Source organism: Ipomoea triloba, chromosome 7 (assembly GCF_003576645.1).
Source record: "Ipomoea triloba cultivar NCNSP0323 chromosome 7, ASM357664v1".
In the NCBI taxonomy this organism is placed as follows: domain Eukaryota; kingdom Viridiplantae; phylum Streptophyta; class Magnoliopsida; order Solanales; family Convolvulaceae; genus Ipomoea; species Ipomoea triloba.
This window is the reverse complement of record NC_044922.1, coordinates 12,787,310-12,803,679: the sequence shown is the minus strand read 5'-3', so window position 1 is coordinate 12,803,679 and position 16,370 is coordinate 12,787,310. Positions and strand designations below refer to the sequence as shown.

The 16,370-nt window shown below is 34.3% G+C and overlaps 2 protein-coding genes across 4 annotated transcripts; both read left to right on the top strand.

Moving 5' to 3' along the window:
• The first annotated feature begins 2,555 nt into the window (after window positions 1-2,555).
• Window positions 2,556-7,872, top strand: LOC116024896 (triosephosphate isomerase, cytosolic). 2 transcript variants are annotated; one of them, XM_031265922.1, is made up of 9 exons: window positions 2,556-2,714; window positions 2,974-3,049; window positions 3,139-3,262; window positions 3,590-3,674; window positions 3,770-3,902; window positions 6,776-6,870; window positions 7,082-7,160; window positions 7,396-7,478; window positions 7,580-7,872. In XM_031265922.1, the coding sequence occupies exons 1-9, from the start codon at window positions 2,676-2,678 to the stop codon at window positions 7,628-7,630; spliced, it is 765 nt and encodes a 254-aa protein (XP_031121782.1). In that variant the 5' UTR covers window positions 2,556-2,675; the 3' UTR covers window positions 7,631-7,872. The 2 variants fall into 2 exon arrangements, with proteins under 2 accessions (XP_031121782.1, XP_031121783.1); XM_031265923.1 differs by lacking the exons at window positions 2,556-2,714; window positions 2,974-3,049; window positions 3,139-3,262; window positions 3,590-3,674; window positions 3,770-3,902 and adding exons at window positions 4,909-5,019; window positions 5,109-5,232; window positions 5,560-5,644; window positions 5,740-5,872.
• A 5,583-nt stretch (window positions 7,873-13,455) lies between these two features.
• On the top strand, window positions 13,456-16,370 carry LOC116024894 (probable serine/threonine-protein kinase PBL9). Of its 2 annotated transcripts, none has more exons than XM_031265921.1 (7): window positions 13,456-13,800; window positions 14,040-14,120; window positions 14,380-14,696; window positions 14,791-14,926; window positions 15,036-15,178; window positions 15,316-15,439; window positions 15,628-16,370. In XM_031265921.1, the coding sequence occupies exons 2-7, from the start codon at window positions 14,069-14,071 to the stop codon at window positions 16,086-16,088; spliced, it is 1,233 nt and encodes a 410-aa protein (XP_031121781.1). In that variant the 5' UTR covers window positions 13,456-13,800; window positions 14,040-14,068; the 3' UTR covers window positions 16,089-16,370. The 2 variants fall into 2 exon arrangements, with proteins under 2 accessions (XP_031121781.1, XP_031121780.1); XM_031265920.1 differs by having other exon boundaries at window positions 13,457-13,800; window positions 14,036-14,120.

Below are 16,370 nucleotides of genomic sequence, written 5' to 3'. Positions count from 1 at the left end.
AACCCCGATAGGACATCTATTTGTAAATCAAAGGTCACGCCAGACCCTACTGGCCGGGCCAAAAGCACCGGACTGAACGTGGGATGCTTGAGCGCGCCAGGTCGGGTCTAGATGGTATCTTACCCGTCGACCGTATGGTCAGTCCAGCACAACTAGAGTATATTTACTATCAAAAATAAAATGAGAAAAATGAAAAAAAAATCAATTTTTGATTGGACTAAGTTAAAATGTTGGGGTATAGGTTTTGATATCAACAAAAAGGTGGAAATTGTTAGGAATAAAGTGTATTGTTTTAATGAACAAAAAATATAACTTTAGACCCCTAATTTTATTTTGAGTCTAGTAGAATTATTTCTTTGATAAGTCCAAGCTTAGTTAAATTGCGAGAATGATGTGGAAATCACAAGAGTATAAATTTATTTTATACTTGCAAATCGTTTGCTTCCACTTTACAATAAAAGAAGAAATTAAAGATTGGTCAAGCTTCGTGTACAACCCCTGAACGTGACAACACTGGTTCGAAGTTCACAAATTAATTTTCTTAGAAGAATTAATTTGAGGTGAAGATGTTGCAATTAAATCAAAGTCAAAATCAAGGAGTCAACAAAGAAATGGATTCTCTCACAAATTAAATTCAAGATGAAGCTAAGCCTAGGAGAGGCTACCCCAAACATAAATTGAAGCTATTTATTTGGAGTAGAGGATGACCTCTTGGAAACTAAATGGCGTGACTAACCTCAAAATGAATAGAGGTGAGGATAACTTATTAAATTGAAGTCAAGGAGGCTAACTCAAAATGAGAGGATGACCATGCACAATTAATTCAAGAAGGAGGCCAACTCCAAAGAGAGGCTGATCATGTGCAATCAAATTGAAGGAGAGCCTAACTTTGTGTAATGAAGGGCAGATGTTGACTTTAGATACACAACCATGAATGCATGTCCTAATACAAATTAAATTTTATATATTAATTGGATATATATTATTTGGGTTGCTAGCAACTGCAATATTTTTCGAAAATATTAAAAACAATTAAATACATAATAATTAACACATTAATTGGAGTAATTCAGTAATTTAAAACAACAAATAAATCAAAATCTGTATATAATAAAATGTAAAGGTTATTACAAATAATTTCAATATGAGCTTTATTACTATTCCTAGGCATATTAATAGGTGGTCTTGGAAAGCAATCCATAAATCCACCGTATAAAACTTCATTACCAGTTACTGCAATTATTTATATTGAGTGAGGAAAATTAAAAAATACATTTTATTTCAGTAAAATAGTTAGGTAGGCTATTGAGATAACAAATTTGTGTATCACTCATTCTAGAATTAACTGGACTAAATGCGGGTGAACCAACAACTGATTCTAACAATGACTGAGCATTATTGAACAACCTATTCGGTCGGAGCAACGGTGTTTGTCTATTATTTTGACTAAATTATTATTATTATTATTATTATTATTATTATTATTATTTGGAGATTCTATAAAATAATAAGTAGAATTGTATTATGGATAGGAAAATATATGAATTGTAATTTTAAAACCGAAGGATTTGTTAGTTTGCTTATATTTATATATTCATTTATTTATATTAAATATTTAATTTCATGTATGAAGATTGAAGTTTTTGCATCTATATTGTTTTACTGCCTACTGGACATGCATGTGTAATGCTTTTCTGAATTGCAAACAATATTGTCACTTAATCTATAGATTTATATAGATTTATAACACATAAAGTGAAGAAATAAATTGTTTGCTAGCGTATATAAGAATTGTTCATGATTAAGAGAGTATTTATAGTGCAATTTCAATATTATTATTGTAGAAATAAGGATTTATGTTTCATGTACAATTGTATTAAGGTTAGGAAAATATTTATAGTGTAATTTCAATCAATATTAATAAGTACAATTGTATTACAGATTGAATTTTGTAATAAGAATTTATGTTTCATGTATAATTGTATTAAGGTTAGGAAAATATTTATAGTGTAATTTCAATCAATATTAATAAGTATAATTGTATTACGAATTGAATTTTGTAATAAGGATTTATGTTTCATGTGCAATTGTATTAAGGTTAGGAAAATATTTATAGTGTAATTTCAATGAATATTAATAAGTAGAATTGTTTCTCAAAAAAGAAAAAAAATAAGTAGAATTGTGATACGGATTGAGTTTTGTTTTTTATTAATATATTTTATAATATTACGCAAACTATACGAGTGTTTTGAGCGGGAAGTTAAAATGAATGATTTTGTTTTTATTAATAGTATAGATAGATATAGATATAAATATAGATAGATATAGAATAGAAGTATAGATAGATATAGATTATTATTATAATTATTATTGAAGATGGCATGATTGTATTAAGGTTAGGAAAGATATGAAAGTATTTGTACTGATTGTACAATTGTATTAAGGTTAGAAAATTATTTATATTGTTAATTTCAATCATTATTAATAAGTAGAATTGTATTATGGATTGAATTTTGTTTTTTTTATTAATAGTATTGATGGATTAAAATACAACAAAATAAATTAATCAAAATACAAAAACCTAAGTAGACCATCCTGTCACTGTATATTGTCGATCTCTCGGTGTCTTCACGCAGTGGAACCCTTATTGGTGTATTCTGGGTTGAATTGTAAAAATGGGCAGAAAGTTCTTCGTCGGTGGCAACTGGAAATGCGTATGTTTCATACTCTTTCTGTTGTTCTTGATTCCTGCAGTGCTTGCTCTTCTTTTTGTGCGGATTTTGGTTTGATACGCTCCTTTTTTCTTAAAATTGAAGTCTGGGTCTTTGAACTTTTGATTTTTTTTTTTTTTTTTTTTTTGGGGCTACTATGTTTAAGCAGCAGTTACGGGGTATTGGAGTTTATAAACTTGTAATTTCTGAAATCCAGTTGGTAAATTTATGGTTTTTAAGTCATTTTTTTATGGCTGTACAGAATGGAACCACTGAGGAAGTGAAGAAGATTGTGACCACGTTGAATGAAGCTGAAGTTCCATCGGAAGATGATGTTGGTAAGTTTCATATAATTGGAAGAAAAAAAACGAGGTTTTTATTTGTTTGTTTGTTATTTTACATCACCTGTTGGCACTTATTCCTGCAGAGGTTGTGGTCAGTCCTCCTTTTGTGTTTCTTCCTTTGGTCAAAACCTTATTGCGTCCTGATTTCTCTATTGCTGCCCAGAACTGTTGGGTTCGAAAAGGAGGTGCTTTTACTGGTGAAATTAGGTAATTTAATTTATTCCATTATGATCTCTGCATTCTTCTTTTGTGATTTTTATTTTATTTGATTTTTTGGGTGACGTGGAAACCCTCAGCGATTACCTGGTAAACTCAGCTTGTGACCCTAGCCAGCACAGGCCTAGGTTGTCTATAACTTATTGGCTCAAACCAAGAAAGCTAGATTCGAACTAGTGACCTTGTGGTTGTTTTATTTTTGGTTGTGTTTGTGGGTGCCTGAAATCTTAATTGATATGGCTAATCAATAAAAGCTATGGTTAGTTGTGTCTATTGATGAAATGTTTTCTGGTGCTTACCTTTATCTTGCTTGTGTAGTGTTGAGATGCTGATAAATTTGGGCATTCCTTGGGTCATCCTTGGCCATTCGGAGAGAAGACAACTACTGAATGAATCAAATGATGTAAGACATCTGTGTGGGGTGATGATAACATATTACAGTTTCATCCTTTTTAATTTTTTAATTTTTTATTTTTTTACCTGACATATTTTCTATAGTTTGTTGCAGATAAAGTTGCGTATGCACTTTCCCAAGGCATAAAAGTCATTGCTTGTGTTGGAGAGACTCTTGAGCAGAGAGAATCAGGGGCTACAATGGCAGTAGTTGCCGCCCAAACAAAAGCAATTGCAGGTACACTTCTGCTTCAAATAACAGGTCCTCGCTCTCGAACATCAGCAGCATTTCAGCTTGTCATTATGGCACAAATCTGCTTGTGTTGGATAAAAAAAAAAATCCAAGTACCCGGGCCATGGCTTCTAATTAATGATATCCAATTTTAATATATTATCACCACGAATACTAATGCATGAAACTTTCGAAGTGACATTATATTTGAATTTCAAAGTATCTATCCCTTTTAAGCTTCAGTAGCAACTCTTACCCCATCTAAAATTGGACTTCACCAAAGTTTCACTTGGCAAGTTGAAGTTGTGGCTTTTATGAACATCTGTAGTTGGATATTCTATCACCTATTAGCAAGGGTGGATCCAGAGGGTGGGCAATGGGAGCAGTTGACCCCGTCACCCCTCCCCACCCCTTTATATATATGTAGGCATATATATACATATATAGCAGTAACTTATATATAAAAATAAAATGTATATACAAGTTACTAGATGTATAGGTAGCTTAGTTGTTTGTTCTTTAAAATTTGATACCATATGTCATGGGATCACGCCCCACCAGTAACACTTTATTTTAGTTTTTTCTACCCCTTCACAAGAGGGGAGGCGCTTTATACTAGCTTGCTTTTTTTTTTTTACCCTTTCACAAGGAGAGGAGAATATATTTGTGATTCATATTAAATTTTGATATTTTGTCATAGACATTTTTTTACCCTTTCACAAGGGGAGGAGAATATATTTGTGATTCATATCAAAATTTGATATTTTGTCATAGACATTTTTGGATTCATTTGAATAATTGAATTTCGCCCCCATTGAGAAAAATTTCTGGATCCGCCCCTGCATATTACTTTATATTTAAGTTGCAATACTCTTATGTTCTTAGCCTTGTTTCACTGTTGCTTTTCAGNTTTTTTTTTTTTTTTTTTTTTTTGGGGCTACTATGTTTAAGCAGCAGTTACGGGGTATTGGAGTTTATAAACTTGTAATTTCTGAAATCCAGTTGGTAAATTTATGGTTTTTAAGTCATTTTTTTATGGCTGTACAGAATGGAACCACTGAGGAAGTGAAGAAGATTGTGACCACGTTGAATGAAGCTGAAGTTCCATCGGAAGATGATGTTGGTAAGTTTCATATAATTGGAAGAAAAAAAACGAGGTTTTTATTTGTTTGTTTGTTATTTTACATCACCTGTTGGCACTTATTCCTGCAGAGGTTGTGGTCAGTCCTCCTTTTGTGTTTCTTCCTTTGGTCAAAACCTTATTGCGTCCTGATTTCTCTATTGCTGCCCAGAACTGTTGGGTTCGAAAAGGAGGTGCTTTTACTGGTGAAATTAGGTAATTTAATTTATTCCATTATGATCTCTGCATTCTTCTTTTGTGATTTTTATTTTATTTGATTTTTTGGGTGACGTGGAAACCCTCAGCGATTACCTGGTAAACTCAGCTTGTGACCCTAGCCAGCACAGGCCTAGGTTGTCTATAACTTATTGGCTCAAACCAAGAAAGCTAGATTCGAACTAGTGACCTTGTGGTTGTTTTATTTTTGGTTGTGTTTGTGGGTGCCTGAAATCTTAATTGATATGGCTAATCAATAAAAGCTATGGTTAGTTGTGTCTATTGATGAAATGTTTTCTGGTGCTTACCTTTATCTTGCTTGTGTAGTGTTGAGATGCTGATAAATTTGGGCATTCCTTGGGTCATCCTTGGCCATTCGGAGAGAAGACAACTACTGAATGAATCAAATGATGTAAGACATCTGTGTGGGGTGATGATAACATATTACAGTTTCATCCTTTTTAATTTTTTAATTTTTTATTTTTTTACCTGACATATTTTCTATAGTTTGTTGCAGATAAAGTTGCGTATGCACTTTCCCAAGGCATAAAAGTCATTGCTTGTGTTGGAGAGACTCTTGAGCAGAGAGAATCAGGGGCTACAATGGCAGTAGTTGCCGCCCAAACAAAAGCAATTGCAGGTACACTTCTGCTTCAAATAACAGGTCCTCGCTCTCGAACATCAGCAGCATTTCAGCTTGTCATTATGGCACAAATCTGCTTGTGTTGGATAAAAAAAAAAATCCAAGTACCCGGGCCATGGCTTCTAATTAATGATATCCAATTTTAATATATTATCACCACGAATACTAATGCATGAAACTTTCGAAGTGACATTATATTTGAATTTCAAAGTATCTATCCCTTTTAAGCTTCAGTAGCAACTCTTACCCCATCTAAAATTGGACTTCACCAAAGTTTCACTTGGCAAGTTGAAGTTGTGGCTTTTATGAACATCTGTAGTTGGATATTCTATCACCTATTAGCAAGGGTGGATCCAGAGGGTGGGCAATGGGAGCAGTTGACCCCGTCACCCCTCCCCACCCCTTTATATATATGTAGGCATATATATACATATATAGCAGTAACTTATATATAAAAATAAAATGTATATACAAGTTACTAGATGTATAGGTAGCTTAGTTGTTTGTTCTTTAAAATTTGATACCATATGTCATGGGATCACGCCCCACCAGTAACACTTTATTTTAGTTTTTTCTACCCCTTCACAAGAGGGGAGGCGCTTTATACTAGCTTGCTTTTTTTTTTTTACCCTTTCACAAGGAGAGGAGAATATATTTGTGATTCATATTAAATTTTGATATTTTGTCATAGACATTTTTTTACCCTTTCACAAGGGGAGGAGAATATATTTGTGATTCATATCAAAATTTGATATTTTGTCATAGACATTTTTGGATTCATTTGAATAATTGAATTTCGCCCCCATTGAGAAAAATTTCTGGATCCGCCCCTGCATATTACTTTATATTTAAGTTGCAATACTCTTATGTTCTTAGCCTTGTTTCACTGTTGCTTTTCAGAGAAGGTCTCAAATTGGTCCAGCATTGTTTTGGCTTATGAGCCTGTTTGGGCCATTGGTACTGGAAAGGTCGCCACTCCTGCTCAGGCTCAAGAAGTAAGTTTATTAACCCTCTAGATACTCTTACGTATCAAGTTCAAGAATACATTAAGTTTCACACAATGGAAGAAATTTGTGCTGTCATTTTGTCACTAGTGTTAGTTATTGCCAATTGAAAGTGGGAACCATTTTTTGATTCTTATCTTTTTATTAAGTGAGCTGTTAATTGTCAATCCGATTGACCGCAAAAGGTGCATTCTTTGACCAGGTTCATTCTGAACTGAGAAAATGGCTTCATGACAATGTTGGCCCAGAAGTTGCTGCTTCTACTAGGATCGTCTATGGAGGTATAGTTAGCAAATTTTCTGTATTCTAGGATACCTTGTCTTGCATGATCATCAATTTTGTTCTACCTATAAGATTTACATTAATGAGATTGCTGCAATCGCAATCACGGTTTGAATGTAACATCATTACGAACAATAGAAAAATTCACACGCCAGGCCTTGCTTCGAAAGGACTATGAAAATAACTATCTGTCTTTTTGGATTTGTATTCGTTTGTGTTAAAATGAACTTACAGGTTCTGTTAATGGAGCAAACTGCAAAGAGTTGGCAACAAAGCCTGACGTGGATGGGTTTTTGGTTGGTGGTGCTTCTCTAAAGGTTTGCTACAAACTCCACGATTACGATTATTATTGTTATTGCTATCTAATTGTAGGCCTTATTTTGTTGCTGATATTGCTTCGATTTTTGTCCCAAATTAGCCCGAGTTCATTGAGATCATCAAGTCCGCAACTGTGAAACAGAGCACTTGAAGATGATTGCAAGTATATGGATAAACGCAAGTGACGCAACCGTTGTTTTTGCTACAGAAATGAGTTTCTGGTTTGTGTTTGACCCAGGGTTTCTCGTCTTGTAAAATAAACAAAGATATTTACAAAGCTCGTTCTTTTGATCTAATTGAACTATCAGTACCTTCATCTATTTGTTGAGCTGGGAGATTTGAATCAGTGATTTGAGAATTATAGCAGTTTGAATCAACTTGCATTGGCCTATAGACATCATGTTTGATGGTGATAATTCCAGCCCTTTATCCATATGATCAAGTGGCCAAGTGGGATGGGATTATGGCAATTGTGGAGAGTGAAATTTTATACCTTCATATGGTAGTTGTATTTGTAGTATGCTCATTAATTGTTTCAAACTACCAAGTTGTTTACAAGTTGCAAAAGGCGCTAGTTGGGCGGTTAAGGGCGTCTAGGTGATGCCTAGGCGGCAAAGTAAAATAGCAATAATAAGTTGTAGTCATCTTAAACCCTAAAAAAAAAAAAAAGAACGCTCGACTGAGTTAGGTGTCGACTTAATTGAGTTAGTTGAGTCGGGTGTTTAGTTGGCCGACTGGCTAAAAGGCTCTGGAAATGAAATTCCCATGGAGTGCCTAGTTCATAGGTTGGTTTTTACAACACTAGTTGTTTATCGACTTTAACAATTGATAATAGGTTATATTATAAGAATAGAAAATGGTCAGTATTTTGAGGGTTCCTAGAGTATGTGGTTTTAATTCAATTTGGAATTGTTAACTTTGTTGATATTACATTGATGTTATTACTGTAACATGACATGTCATGTTAACTTAATTCTTTATTAATATTTTAAAAAATTAATTTATTTACCAATTTATTAATATCAAGTTTTACACGTGTAAGTTATTTGGACAATCAATCTATTTTGACTGATTATAAGAATTTTAATAATTAATTAATGTTTGAATGTTGTTTCTGTATAAAACAAATAATATATGACATATTTTGAATAAAATTATTTATGCTGAATGAATTAACTTTTATATGATCCATTATCAATGAAATAAAATTCATATTGATTTAAATAAATGAATTAAAATATAAACTGTTGAAATTATCATTAAAAAAATAATTTCAGAACCAAACAAAGCAAATTCTTTGACACTAGTTTTTATAGGAATAAAAAAAAAATTGTACTATTTCAAGGATTGGTACATAAGTATCCAAAATATGCACAAAAAAATAAAAAAAAAAAACACGAAAAAGAAAGAAAAAGAAGTATCCAAAATTTGTTGGGAGGGAAGGGGACAACCTAGCTATAGAGATATTCAACAACTTGCGTAGAATATGATTGGTTATACAATCAACTTGAAGGTCACCTTGCTTAAAATAACTAGAGATAAAGGTTAAATAAGCTAGTTATACAATGCCAAAGACCTTGTGGTCAAGCGGCGCCCGGTGTACATTCTCATGTGTAAGGGAGTGGGTTCGAGCCTCAGTGGAGTCATCTGTTGACTCATCAACTTGAAGGTCACCTTGCTTAAAATAACTAGGTATAAAGCTTAAATAAGCCCTTCAACTTCAAAAATTTTCAATTAAACCCTTGAATTAAAAAAAGTTAAGCAATTAACTCCTTTTTACTTGTTTTTGTAGGTTAATTCCATGTCATATTTTAATATTATTATTTTAATTTATTAAAAATAATATATTTTTTGTTGTTATTGGTGACTGATCTTTTCCATTTAACCGCAGCTACTTTCTTCCAATTTTTGAAGAAAGCTGCCACGGCCTTCTTCCATGTTTGGAAGAAGGCTTGCCATTGCAACCTTCTTCTTGCCTTCCAATAAGAGGGTTGTGTTGGCCTTCTTCCAAACATGGAAGAAAGCCATTGTTGCCTTCTTCCAGAATTGGAAGGTCACGTCAGCCTTCTTCCAGATCTGGAAGAAGGTAACTGCGACATTCTTCCAAATGTGGAAGGTCGTGACGCCATCCGCCATCTTGAAAAAAGTGGTGGTCGATGGTGGTCCAGATTATTTCAATGCCATCTTCCGGGAAAAAGTGGTGGTGGTTGTTGACGAGGAACAACACCAAATATAAATGAATATTTCTTTTAAATTTGTTGTTATTATTATTATTAATTAATTAATTAAAATAAAAATATAATATAATATATCGTTTTAAAAATATATATGAATGCTACATCAGCACACCAAATAATCTTAAAAAATCTAATCAATAAATAATTTACAATTACCTGAATGTATCCTACAAAATTGTGTAATTGCATTTTTTTTTGTAAGTTTGAGGTTTTAATTGAAATTTTTTGAAGTTGGAGGGTTTAATTATACATTTGAGTATAGTTGGAGGGCTCATTTGACCTTTATCCCAAATAACAATGACCTGCTACAGTAAATTTTATTTGTTAAGATTTAAACTAATTAATTTAGTTACTAATATATTAATAGGGATTATCAACGATTTGGTCCTTCAATTGTTGAGTCCTTCAATTGTTGGCGAACTGTCAACGTAGTCCATGAATTCCATATTCATCAACTTGATCCTTGAAATAAATTAGTTTGTCTGTGGAGTTCAGGCAATGACGCAACATTGCATGCTTCCCTTGAGATATTTGTCTTTATTACGCTGTATTAAAGTTATTTTGAAAATTGATCTTGTTTAGTTGTTACAAATCATGCTCCATCCCTACAAAATTCTTATAATGTTCTAATCCATGATGTCTTATTCCTACAAACTTCTTGTAATACTCTAACTCTAATCCATCTAATACTACTACAATTATGCTCAATTATCCATTTTATTCTTATAATTTATGCGAGGTAAGTTGAACCGCTTAGAGTTAGGAATCAATTAGTTCTATCAGTTACTAAACTAACTATTTGATGAACTCGATTGACTTACCATCAAAAATATAATTATTATTGTTTTGTCATCACCGCTCCCTCATGCCGACAAGCCTTCTCATGATGAACGAAATTGAAGTGATAAGAAAGTAAAGGCGTGATGGGCAAAAAGAGTGACGCAGTAGATAGTTATAAGCCGAGCCGTATAGGTAGTAGTGTTGCGGCTACACTTGGCAAGCCTGCCTCCTCCCTAGGACACTTTTGGATTTTTATTTATTTAATTTAAAGAATATTTTTGAAGCTTGAAAAGATTGAAGATTCTTCTCCATTAGAGTCAACAGTAAGCATCATCATTTCTTCATTTACAGGACTACAGGCAGGTCAAAATGAGTTTCTAGAGATTTTTTTGGGGGGTCAAAATGATTTTTTTTTTTTTGTTAAATACTGTTATAATATGTTTACTCATAAATATCTATAAGACTTTGTATGTATTTAATCTTTTCTCCTGTATAGAGAAATAAATGGATAGAAATCAAATAGACACTAGTATTTTATTTGAAAATTGTAAAGGTGAAAATTATTATTATTATTTTTTTTGAAGTATCAAGTTAAAGTCACTATATTTCAGATAGTTTTATACATGTATATTTTGTAAAGCATTCGGACTAGTTAGGAATCATTTTGAGAGAGTGGAAATATTGTAGGTAGAGTTCGAGGATGAAGATGTTGATGAAGGTGTCCTGTCTCGTCTTTAACCATGGTAATTTATAGTAAAAATAGAGGTGATGATATGCATGGTAATTGAGTGATAATAGATGGATATTCTTAAATTCATATTACATGTATGTTATAGAATGTCAATTGACAATTAAATTTATCAAACAATTTTATAGAAATCGTTAATATTATCATCTCAAATCTAATAAACAATTAGAGCTAACAATTGATTGTTCGCTAATCACTAATTTTCAAATAATTACTAAATATTATACAATCTAACATGAGTCTTATCATAGAATACAAATTGATATATGCTGGAGTTAGCCAGTTATTATTAGGTCATTCTCCCTCCTATTAGGTCATTCTCCCTCCTATGTGTTTGGGGGCGGGAGGGGGGGGGGGGGGGGAAANGGGGGGGGGGGGGGGGGGGGGGGAGGGAAATAGTGAAATCAATTAATCATAAAGAGCAAGAGATCGAAATACTTTACTATCTTATTTAATGTAAGTGTTTGGTTCAATTAACGAAATTTGATTGAAATTATTTATAGAATTTTTTTGTAATATTTAATTCAATATATATTTACAAATTACATCAAAAGTACTATTAATTAAAAAAAATTGAACATAAAAGTATAAGAAAATGCTAAAGAAAATAAACAAAGAAAAATTAAAAGAATTGAGTTGACCAATGAATACTAAATATGACGAGTGGAGTAAAATGAAATATAGGGAGTATGTTTTATGACGGCTTCAACCGAGAAGATGTTAATAAAAATTATACTCATGATCTTCAGATACAAAAATCATACTACACTCACCCGACCACCTATTTTTGAATAATTTTGCATTTTTTTTAAAAAAATTTCATTAGGTATCATAGTTTATGCCAAACTAATTCTAAGCCCTAGAGCAGGAGAGTCCTTGCCCAAGAGGCGCCAGAGGAGGTAAATTGCAAGTCGTTTTGTCGTTTCCCAAATTCTCACTCCTACTTGTACACTTTGTGCACAAGAGTTTTCATCTCCTTGGTCAAGATCTTCCAATGACCTCCCAAATTTTCAATGAAATTCAAATCTCTCCATTACCACTAGGACAGGATTTTAAGATGATTGGTGGAATCAACTGAGCTACCCTGCAAGATAACTTTGTATTTCTTAAGAGCATCCTCAATAGACATAAATTTTGAGGAGTTTTGTGTAGGTGTGACTATGAAAGAGAAGATGGGAAGAGAAGGAAATAAAAAAACACAAAATCTGAAAAGCAAAATCTAAAAAAGAAAAGAAAAGAAATATACAGTTTAACGGGCGGGTTTTTGACTGAAATATAAATTTTGACCAAATAGAAGACAAAAATGTGACTTTTTCGGGGTTTGGACAAAAATATTAAATCTACGTTTGGAAAATGCGTTTGGGGATTTAATATTTTTGTCCAAACCCCAAAAAAGTCACATTTTTGTCTCCTACCTGTTCAAAATATTTATTTCAGTCAAAAACCCTTTAACGAGCAAGCGCTCGACGGGGTGCTTCAATGTTGCTCACGCGATTGAGCAAGTTCTTTGTTTGGTGGGTTGCTTTTAAAGACAAACCAAACCTTTCTCATTAACCTTACATATTCTCTCTCCTTCTTCTTTCTCTTTTATTTAAAGCCAAAATCTCCTCAAAAACTACACCAACATTTTTATTGTAGATGCACTAATGGCATGTTTGGTTGGATGGAAAATCAATTCCATGGAAAAGATTTTCCAAAAAGTTGAGGAAAATGAGTAATTATGTTGTTTGGTTGGATGGAAAATGTTTTCCATGGAATTTGACTTCCCAAAAAGAAAGGAAAACAAATTCTTTGGTTGAGATAGGTATTTTGTTTTCCAAAGAAATTGGGAAGAAAGTATAAGCCCTTGGACTATTTTACCCTCATCAAAATTGACTAATTACACATGTATATATAGCCAAACTGCTAAGGACCTTGTGGTCTAGTGGAATTTATTTTCTTGGTAATTTGTTTTCCACGGAATTTGAATTCCATTTCCTTCAAATATTTTTCAGTGAACCAAACGAGCTGTAATTGTAACTCAAGCATAATGGAGCCAACAATATAAAAATGGGGTTACCAAAATCATATAAAAATCTGAGTGTGGGAAGATGGGAACTGGGAAACAAAGTCAATCACAGAAAACGAGAAAGAAAATAAATAAATATCATAATAATCTTGAAAAAGTTGTGGTTGAGCTAAGCAGCTCAGCAGCAGCGAGCCTATAAAGCCAGAGCTGGTTGAAACTTGAAAGCGTGAATCAACCCACCATATGATCAAGCGGCTACAAACGGGAACCAACCCGTGCACTCTTTCTTCTCCAATCCCCTCTACCGTATAAAACGTTAAAGGATGATGATGAAGCCGCTCGCCATAAATGCTTCTGCCCTCTCCCCTCCTCCCATCCATCTCTTTTCCTCAATCCCCGCCGCTAAAAGTCAACAACATCACTCAACCCATTTCTTCTCGCTTATCTTCTGCCAATGACCTAATCACCCATTGCTTCTTCTACCTACCTATTACTCGTTTTCAATATCAATCCCAAACTGGGTTTTTCATAGAATTCAGGGAAACTTGGTGGGTGTTCCTTTTCTCCAGAACCCGCACTCTTTTTGTTTACTTCTGTTTGTCATTCAAGATTTTTTTTTTCCTGAAAAGAAAAGGATAGTGTAGAAAGTTAATTTTTTTTTACTCTTATTGTTTGTCCCGTTTTGGAAAAAAAAAAAAATTAGCATTTTGGCAACTTCTATATATCTGCTAAGCTGTATCTTTTCCCCGCTAAAATGGTTTGTTTGGTGTCTTGATAATGAAGACAGGAACTGAAGGGTGGTCTTGGTCTATTCTCATGGGGATTTGCTTGAGTGCTAGAATCAAAGCTGAAAGCCCTTCTTGTACAGGTGAACCAAGAACCCATGATATTTCAATGTTTTTCTTTTCATTTTACCTTTTAAAGTTTCCTTCTTTGTTTTACTGAGTCTGGGATGAAGAATTTATGCTTGAGCTAGATTAATCCTATCTCTAATGGGCTGTGAATTGGATAAGCTATTTTGGACAGTTTGTCTGATGATATTATCTGTTTTTATGCTAGTGAAGGGGGGGTTTGTAGCAATATTGAACAATTTCTAATATCAGCAGAAATATGATTGGTTTGATCAGGGCTAAGTTCAAGATTTGTTAGCACAGATGGGGCTAATCTGAACAAATCTGGCAGCAAGAATGCTGTGCCACCGGCTCCCCGGAGCGAGGGTGAGATCTTGAAGTCTACCACTTTGAAAAGCTTTAATTTTGCTGATCTCAAAGTGGCTACCAGGAATTTTCGTCCTGATAGCGTGCTGGGAGAAGGCGGGTTTGGCTCCGTCTTCAAAGGCTGGATTGATGAGAATTCATTCTCGGCAACCAAGCCCGGGACTGGCCTAGTGATTGCTGTCAAGAAGCTAAACCAGGAAGGTTTTCAGGGCCACAGGGAATGGCTGGTAGGGTTTATGGTGCTTTTTTGTTGATTGGCAACATTAAAGAAGTTGCATTTTTGTCCATTCTTGTTTATATTGTTGCATCTGTTGTCTATAGGCAGAAGTGAACTATTTGGGCCAGTTTTCACACCCTCATCTTGTTAAACTGATTGGCTATTGCTTGGAGGATGAACATCGTCTTTTAGTGTATGAATTCATGCCACGGGGCAGCCTGGAAAACCATTTATTTAGGAGTGAGTTTTCTTTTCTTTACTCCATAAAACCAACTTCCTCTCTAGCTTTGCAGTAATATCTATTGCTTTTAGGCAAATCATTTATAACCTTTAACTTGCGTTATAACAGGGGGCTCATACTTCCAACCTCTGTCCTGGACTTTGCGTTTGAAGGTTGCTCTTGGAGCTGCCAAGGGGCTCGCTTTTCTTCACTGTGCTGAAACCAAAGTCATATATCGTGATTTCAAAACATCTAACATTTTACTCGATTCAGTACGAGATTTGTGAATTTATTGTTCTTTATTTTAATAAAAGAGTATACATTGCAGCTCTGGGCAGTTGGGCTGCTAATGCAATATGTGTGTGCCGTGATGTTTGCCTTATACACGCTTTCTCTTATGACATTGCAGAACTACAACGCCAAGCTCTCTGACTTTGGCTTAGCAAAGGATGGACCAACCGGAGATAAAAGCCATGTCTCAACGAGGGTAATGGGCACTTATGGATATGCAGCTCCGGAATACTTAGCCACTGGTATGGATTAATGTACTTATCCTTTAATTTCAGACCTCGTTATGTAACTCTCAGCATCTCACCTAGTATTAGTATCATGTTTAGTCAATCAGTTTTAATGATCACAGAGAAGAAAGTACCAATGAGAATACATTATTGCTGCTTATGCACCCAAAGTTTGTGTGCTAATATGAGTCTTTCCAATGTAGGTCATTTGACTACCAGGAGTGATGTGTATAGTTTTGGAGTTGTTCTTCTTGAAATGCTATCAGGTCGAAGAGCAATCGACAAGAATAGACCATCTGGACAACACAACCTGGTAGAATGGGCTAAACCGTACTTGGCTATCAAACGTAAAGTCCACCGAGTTCTGGATAACCGTCTTGAAGGACAGTATTCACTGGATGTCGCCCAGAAAGTAGCGTTCATTGCCTTGCGGTGCCTATCCACCGATGCTAGGATTAGGCCTACCATGGACGACGTGGTTAGAGAACTGGAGAAGCTTAACGAGACTCAGGATATGGAAAACACCGGCAAGCCCACTGGCAATGGTTCTAAACTTCGCAGACGAAGCACTGGTGATGCTGCCGGTTTAAACTCACAAGTCTCGTTTCCAAAACAATCTGCTTCTTCCCTCTTGCCAAACATGTCGCTGAAAGCATCCGCTTGAGACCGATCGATTTTCTGACTATACGATACAATGTTGAAGATGAACCCTCCATTATTGTTACTAGAGGAATGTTCACAAGCTACAAATGCCTCTCTAAACAGGGCTGAGGGATCCATATTCCATTGTATGTTACAGGTCGGTGTTAGGTCTATCAGATTTTAGTACTGTAAATAGAGTAATAGACTTTACAGATCAGTTGGAGTGTAATGTATTTATCAGATCAGATATTGGATATGTCTCTTTTTGCCTCGACTTTACACACTTCAAAAGAGCATTTGTGCA